Below are 8599 nucleotides of genomic sequence, written 5' to 3' on the forward strand. Positions count from 1 at the left end.
GCTTTGTGAATTGATGGGCCTCAAGCCTGTTATGAACTATGGCAATGAAATACCACAAGTAAACAAAGAGAATTTAACTCTGCAAAAACAAACAGGATCATATTTTCTCTGGACAGACCCCAGAGAATCCTTTCAATTTAGAGGAAATTCTACAAAATAAGAGATTTACTATACCTGTTCTGTTCTATCAGTATTCTTAAAGTTTTTGGGTTTGTCAGCACGACATCTGCATCTATGCTTAAGTAATAATCACACGTTTTATCCTGGGAGAATTTAACTCTGCAAAAACAAACAGGATCATATTTTCTCTGGACAGACCCCAGAGAATCCTTTCAATTTAGAGGAAATTCTACAAAATAAGAGATTTACTATACCTGTTCTGTTCTATCAGTATTCTTAAAGTTTTTGGGTTTGTCAGCACGACATCTGCATCTATGCTTAAGTAATAATCACACGTTTTATCCTGGCGACAAAGGTCCCTAAAAACACAAAAAGGAATTATTAACTCATGTTAATAACAGTGTCCACATGGACGCATGTCCAGAAAAAATTCAAAAAACAAACACACACAAAGATTTAAAAAAAAAAAACAAACTACAAGTAAGTACTGAACTGATTCATTGCATTAAAAGTCCTCTGCAGCACAGTATTGTAAAGAAAGATGTCCTTAGAATTACAGTAGTTTCATTAACTAGAAGATTAAAATACATAGATTAGATGCCTTATATTTTTCTTTTAATTAACTAAGTGGCCTCTAGCTTTTACCAAGTTCTGTAATACCTTCTATAGAGTGCCCTAATAGAAAATGGGGCAGGGGGAACATGCCATTAATTTCTATAGCTGGCTATCAGTACAATCACTTAACAGTGAAGTATGACCTTATTTAGTAAGCTCCTCTAGCAAGAGGCTGTAATGCTGGCTTTGGAAAAAGATTCCACAGATGCAATCTGAATGGTAATTGAAACCTTATGGAGGGTGTAGGACAAAAACTTATAAACTTATATAAAGAAACATATATTTAAAGAACTCTTCTTTGTCTTTTTGACCTACAAGAACAACAAAGTTGGTAAAGAGAAATATAAACCAATTGCAAAGCCAGTGAATTTATACCGGAGAAAGTAACTGAATGTCTCCATACACTGATCCTATCAGTTGTGATTTTGATTTCAGAAGCATAAACTGCACAAATTCCCATGCTTTGAAGAGAAAGACAAAGAAAACACATTCTACTGTAAATATGAAACATTCACAGATTATGTTTGTATGTTTCTGGTAAGGTTGACTTGCTAGGCCAAAACTTGGTACAGTGAATTCAGCTTTCCTATGCCATCAGAGTAATCAGAGATTATAAGAAATCAAATATACTTTTAGAGAAGGTGGAACAATTTCCTCAAGTCAATATGACAGCAATAGCTTCCTATCATGCAAGTGGCATTACTGAATTTGTCTATTTTCCCTATCTTAATTCCACCATAACAGCTCGAAACATTAATTCTTGTTTTAAAATATCTATAATCAGTGATTTAGTTCAAGTTCCACTTGATTTGATACCTTTTATACTGCACTTGGCATCAGATGTAAATTTTTTTCCAAAAACATTCAGCTCCTTTATCCTTATTCTAGTGAGGAAAATAGACCTGAGACCAGACTTGATCCCAGTCCAGGGTTCCAGCCACAACACTTGCCAGCACTACCCCAAAAGCAGGTAAACCCTCTGCTGCTAACAAAAACACAAAGAGAATTAATTTGAATTATAAAAATGTGATGAAGTGGAACAAATTTATATTTAGTTATAGGCAAATATACCTGGAAAATTAATTACGTAATAGCAAAATGCATTGTCCTTTAACTTTTGCCTTCTTTTCTGCCCTCATTCCTTTTAAATCCAGACCCAGAAAATTCTATTCCAACTGGTCCCACGTGCTTTGTGTTAGAAACCTCCTGTGCCTCATTCATATAATAATCCAAACCACAAAATACTAAATTCAAAGTTTTGGTCTAAGTCACACTCAGTCATTCAGTACTCTATTGAGAGCTCTCTAAAAGCGTTCCTGTCCTAAACAGTCAGGAAATTTCAGGGTTACATTTTTCATCCTATTTCTTTCTCTACAGTGTTGAAGACTGGACCACCACATGGCAGAACTTTTCCTTCACATCTGACATGATGGCTTGTATCTGAAAATGCTGGAAGAATTATGCTGCAAGCACGAAGTTCTGACATTTGGTGATCCTTTGCACTTTAAGGTCACTAAAAAAAAAAAATCTCTCCAAAACACTACAGGTTTCACATGGAGGGAAAGAAAGTGATAAAAGGTTCAGTCAAAATTAATAAAGCAAGCACACTCTCCAGAAATTAGTGCATCTTCTCTTTAGGTTTTCAGTGTTGCCCAGTAGCTTTGCCCAAGGAAATAAATGTAACCCTTTCTATCCTCATGCTTGGCAGTATTGCATTCTCACAGTGCATGCTAACCTCTCCAGAGGTAGAAATCCCAGATTATATGTGAAACTACTTGTATGCACATCCAAGTCACTCCAAGGAACACAGCTTTCTGGCAAAGCTCATGTGTAAAATGCTTCCTTATCTACATTCAAAGGCTAAACTCTTCAATCTACTTGCTTTCCACCCCACCTGCTCTGAAGTAAGACCAAATGTTGAAAAGAAAGCTGTGTCTTTGTATATCACTTAGAGCAATTTCAGTGCAGCAATTAACAATTCAGAAGAAAGCCAAGAGTTTTGGTTGGCAGTGTGAAGTGAAGCTCATCAGTTTAAAGTATTTTGCAATCAGAGTGATGTTTGACTGAGTTTACAAACCACAAGTCCATCTGGAAGAGTGACCTCATCTGAAAATGGGAGAATGTCACAGCTCTTCCCTTCATCACACTTTCCACTGAGATAGTCCAAGGCTCTGCTTGGTTGTGACAGAGACATATTTTCCACCCAATTTCTCTGCCATCGAGCCTTCTCTCTTTTTTTTAGACATAGTTTGAACTTGCAATTAATCAAGTTATCATTTTCAGACCTCTCAGTTCAGAAATACAGTTCCAAATATGGACTGCACGCCCAGAGGGAGAACACTTAAATCATTTGACAGACCTCTGAAAGAAAAGGTGTTCCAGATGCAAGTCTGCAACCAAAAGCCTCGGTGACATCTCCTGCCATTTAGGGTTACATTTTGCATCTCTCCAGACACCCACAATGGGCACATTCCCACTTAAAAGCTGAGATAAATGACATTTTTAATAAAGTTTTGGAAAATTCCTACCCTGTTCTGTTACTAATATTTTTGAGGGAAGAACAAAAAAGGAATCAACAACCCCAAAAGAGAAATCCTGAAGGCTGTAAGTACCAGGAGCAAAAAATATTGTGGAAAACATACTTTTTATAAATAAAAGCTCAGAAATGAATATTTCCCAACTTCCCGTTATTACTTGAACATATTTAATTGCTTTTCATGTTTTCTGTCATAACAAATTCTGTAACAGCTGGCTGAAATCTCATCGGCAACCAAGGCAAAAGCAAAGATGATTTTTCCTTCAAGAAAAAAAGAACTAACTGTAAGAATTCATACCTTAGAGACAAAGGCTAAAAAAAAAAAAAGACATGAAACACTTGAGTGGCATCTCCAAGTGTTGCTATAAGTCAGTAGGTTCTACCAAAAGATGACAGGTTTCCAGGTCTTTGGGTGAGATTTAGTATCACTATAGATACTGATGACACTGAAGATTCTGCCTTACGTTGTCCATATAACAACATAAAGGAAAAGGCAACTCCAGAAACTCTACCTCAGTTACAGTAACATGCACCAAAAAAAGTTTGTCATGAGTGTACATCTGCTTTAGAGAGTACTAGAAACAGAGAAAGAATGATTTATAAACATGTGAATGGGTGCTTAGGGTACCACTAGACATCTGCAGCATTTCCTAGAAAGGCGAGGGGAGAGGTGTGGACCTCAGCCAGAGATCAGCCTTCAGCACAACAAAGCCCCATTCAAACAAACTTCCAAGAACACCACAGGGACTCAAGACCTTCATTCTTTCAGCTGAGCCTATGAACAGCCTATGCTCAACCTCTGAACAGAAATGGCCTTTGGAAATTAACTTCTCTGCTCTGACACTCAGGGAAGATCCGGCAGAAGAGTGAGTCCAAGTGTTATCATGGAGTGAATCCTGCTGCAGGGCCACAGCAAGGTGCTCCTGATCCTGGTGGGATCCTGGGCTGAGAATTCAACTCCATCACGTGGCTGATGTGCTGGGAGAGCTACAAGCCACTCTGCAGGGGCCAGCTGCAGCACTAAAGGGCTGACATGGGATACAAACTCCAAGGTTCAACTTCAGGTACAGAAAGTGCCAGGTTTAAAAGCTAAAGTTTTGGATACTCTAGTAAGAGCAAAAGAAAAAAGCAAGACCAAACATAAGATAAAGTCAGTTGCCTTTGTGAGAAACTTCTGCTTGAGCACTTCTGAAGGATATTCCTGCCTCTTTGAACCACAGGAGGAAAGAGAATTCAGTCACCTGCACATGCAGGTCAAGCTTTAACCATATGTGTACTTAAATATAATGTCACTTAAGAAAAAAGAGTAAGCACTAGCACAAAGAGCAATTGTTTAAAGTATATCCAATGCAAAAATGAAAAAAATTCTGCAGTAAGGTAGCTGTAAAATAAAAAAAATACTAAGCATTGTCTAGGCCATCATCACAAGCCAAGATGACAGACTACTGAAGTAGCCAAACCAAAAAGATTTTTTCACAATGACAAACAGCTTTTTATATTAGACAGAAACCCTAAAACACTTGACAATTCATGTCTTATATCTAGATCTTTTCTGCCACAAAAGCTCCCATTTTTACAGGTGAAGATGTAAACATTAAAGGCACAAAATAATACATGTGGCAAGATGGAAAATGTGAGCGTTTGCATCAATATAACAGATTTATAAATTAGAACCTACATTCCCATGTTCCGGGCTTCTGCTTGACTCAGGTTTTCTTCAGGCCCAACAATTTTAATATTTCTGATAATGTTCTTGGCTTTTTCCCAGAATTTCTTGATGTGCTTTTCATGGTAAACCTCCTGTAATCATGTAAACATTTTTTATTGCAAATGCAAGGCACCAATAAGTATGAATCATAAACACAGTGTCCAAGAACACACTGTATTCTCTCCTAAAGAAACAGATGCCAAACAGTGTTTGAAGATATTCCAGTGTATCTGTCATTAAAATGAACCTCCTCTGTCCAAAACTTTAGGAAAATAATCCCACACATCAGCAGTATTAATCAAAGCTGTACAATAATGCAAGATTCACAAACTATCAATGCAGTATTTTTCAGGATATTTATGTTACAGTCTTTAAAACCCATCTACAACCTCAGTGGCATGCAGAAGGTTTTTATGCTTCTCCAGAATCACTTTAGCGAGGGAGCTGAACCTGCACCAAATTGTACAGGCACAGCCATTGCTTCTTCAAAATGCAGTCCCACTGATTGTTAATTTAACTTCTATTTACCCTCCTCCTTACCTTTCTATTTATCTCTGTTTAAGAGCTCTCAGCTGCATGCAGTGTTTCCAAACCAGTGCCCTCATTGCAGCTGTTGCCTACCATGGCTGCCATTAAAAATCCTGGGTAGGGGTTTTCCCCCTCTATAATAAAAAGCTGTTCAGTCTTTATATTCCATTTCAAATACCATAAAACTTTTGGCTGAAGCTACAAAACCAACACAGCCTACAATTTCCATGTGCCCATCTCATTTATACCCTCAAAATCCCCTTACAAAACCACAATGAACACTTTAGAGATAAACTCTACTTCTATCACTGAACTCCTTTTTGCTACCATATCAACAGCAATACATGCACAATGAAGAGGGGTACAACTAAATTTTACTCCCATTTCTCTTCCAGCCTCTTTTTTTTTTCTAAAATAATTGCAAACATTTGACACCTCACTCACTAAAATCACAGAATCACAGAATTATTTGGGTTGGAAGGGACTTTAAATATCATCTCCTTCCAACCCCCCTGCCTTGGGCAGGACATCTTCCATTGGACCAGGCTGCCCAAAACAGCAATACTGACTGAAGTCACTGGGGAAGTATCAGCAATGCCAGATCATTAGGTAATTAGCAGGGAGTTTTCAAAAACAACTTCTCTGCAGTGCCCGTCAAAATATATCTGAACACACCAATCTTTCCATGGGACCCAGCAGGAGTGCCAACAGAAACAAAAATGCACTGGGATATCAGCAAGATGAACAAAAGGTCCCATGTCAACTGTCAGGTGACAGTTTCAATAATTTGGTGTCACTGTTGCTCAGTCCTGAGGTGGTCAGCAGTTGGCCCAGGTGGTCATTGCAGGTCCCATCCAGCTGGAACGGTTCTGTTCTTATTTTACTCTATTGTTTTATGTCAGTCAGTACTTCCTCCAGAAGCACACACTCCAAAATACATTTTTTTCATTAGTTAAATAATCTAAGCAGTTTCTTTAAATAGACTTCAGTAAGTCCTGACACAATTTCATTTAATTTTTCCAGCTCTGCATACTAAACTCTGAAGGATTTTTTTCTTCCTATGCATTTTAACTGTGTTCTTATATCAAATCCATGTACTCCACACTTTGATTCATTGCATAATTTCCAAAACTGAAGCTTTGTACAATGATAAAGTCATACTTACATTATTATGAACGAAGATACTGAGTGCCTCCCGTGGGTAGTCCAGAGTCAACAGTCTGTCTAAAAATTTAGGTAGGAAAGGAGTGGGTTGTTCAATGAAAACACCAATTTTTACTCTTGGATATTCCTAAAAAAAATGATATTTTGATACAACCAATAAGACTTGCCTCTTTTCTACAATTAGTTACAGTAAAGAGCAACTAATGTCATGTAGCCAACTTAGTCCACACAGCTTTCAAACAATCAAAACCAGTGTGCTCAGCAGTGCTATGCACCCCATTTATTTCCACTGGCTTCACAAAATAAGCAAAGATAATGGATTTAATATTGGTATGAAACACACACTGGAAGTAGAAAATTATGTAATATGGTTTTAAAGTTCTTATTAAAAAAACAAAACACTAAAACAGCAAAAGAATAATTTAAGGAAATACACCTAGAACAGAATGGCAAATTCTTTTTTTTTTAACAGGGTACAGACACAGATTAAATTTACAAGAAAATATAGAGGAGAGCAGTTTTTTAAAAATAGTTAAAGAATAAATACCACTACATATTTTACTCAGCTGTACCTTAAGCCAAAGACTGCAATATCCTTCTATAAATGCATATGCACTATTTCTCCCCATTCACTTTAACTGGGCCCTGCATTCCTTCCCTACTCACTGATTTTAGAAAGATCTTCACTAAACTAACATAGCTGCTATCCTTACATCCAAGAATACTGAACTTTCGGGGCCCTTATTTTAAAGCGAATTCACATATTTTGATGGTATTTGGCTGCTTTGTATGTGCTTGATAGAAATCATGAGATCATGACCACTAAAAGAAACACAGACAGCACTTTTGTGTAGTCCTTAAGTGTATTACTGCAGCATGCAAGACAAAAAAAATTTAACCTTCAAAGGCCTCAAATCCTACACAAGGAAATACACAGACTAAAAATTATTTCCATCTCCAAACCAGACAATTACTATAAAAATCTAATCCATTACAAGACTCAGAGAGAAACCTTATATGAGCATAAAAGCTCTTTAAACAGGCCAACACCCACTTGAGAAGTGTCTGGATAAAGCATCAACACATGCTGAGGTTTCACAGCGTCACAGTCTACATGGGAACCCAGAAACACCCAGTGCTTGCCCTGACCCCTCCTGCTCACAGCTGCAAACCTCATAAGGACTGCTGGGGAAGCACAGCCACACAGACACCCCAAAAACTGCAGATCAGCAGGACACTGCTCCATCTCCAACAAAGCACCTGTGCCCCTCTGTGGTGACACTGCTGAGGCTGGCACAGGCACTGGTGCCTGTTGAGCTTGAGAGGGTCCCCAGGACGAGGTGAGAGATGAGAATCTGACTCCATGTTCTCAGAAGGCTGATTATTTTATTATAATTATATTATATCATATATCATGATATAAAATATAACATATGTTTTACTTTATATTCTATTTTACTTTATTTTTATGTTATATTGTGTTGTGTTATATTATATTATATTATAAGAATGCTATACTAAAACTCTACTAAAGAAAGAGAAAGGACACAGACAGAAGGCTTAACAAAAATGAATAATAAAAACTCGTGACCAACTCCTCAGAGTCCGACACAGCTGATGGTGATTGGTCATTAAGTAAAAACAACTCACATGAAACAAATCCAACATGCACCTGTTGCTAAACAATCTCCAGCCACATTCCAAAGCAGCAAAACGGGGAGAAGCAAATGAGATAATATTGGTTTTTCTCTGAGGCTTCTCATCTTCCCAGGAGAAGAAATCCTGGCGAAGGGGTTTTTCAGAAAATATGACAGTGACAGGTGCCCCTGATGGCCAGGGACAAGGAAAGCTGCCCAGGCTAAGCTGGGCACACTGAGCCACAACTGCTGCAGCCACTGTGCTTTGTAATTTCTCAAACTCAGAATCAT

At 37.8% G+C, this 8599-nt stretch overlaps 1 protein-coding gene across 1 annotated transcript in view; it reads right to left on the reverse strand.

Annotated features, from left to right (window-relative positions):
- Nucleotides 1-8599, reverse strand: part of PLOD2 (procollagen-lysine,2-oxoglutarate 5-dioxygenase 2) — a 48995-nt gene that overhangs the window by 9395 nt on the left and 31001 nt on the right. Inside the window, exons 9-11 of the mRNA XM_031062785.1 lie at nt 6673-6798; nt 4950-5071; nt 375-479 (exon numbers count right to left, since the gene is read on the reverse strand). Coding sequence (XP_030918645.1) covers nt 375-479; nt 4950-5071; nt 6673-6798 — 353 coding nt within the window. The remainder of the gene's footprint in view (nt 1-374; nt 480-4949; nt 5072-6672; nt 6799-8599) is intronic.

The sequence above is a fragment of the Geospiza fortis genome, unplaced genomic scaffold, assembly GCF_000277835.1.
Source record: "Geospiza fortis unplaced genomic scaffold, GeoFor_1.0 scaffold19, whole genome shotgun sequence".
NCBI classification, from domain to species: Eukaryota; Metazoa; Chordata; class Aves; order Passeriformes; family Thraupidae; genus Geospiza; species Geospiza fortis.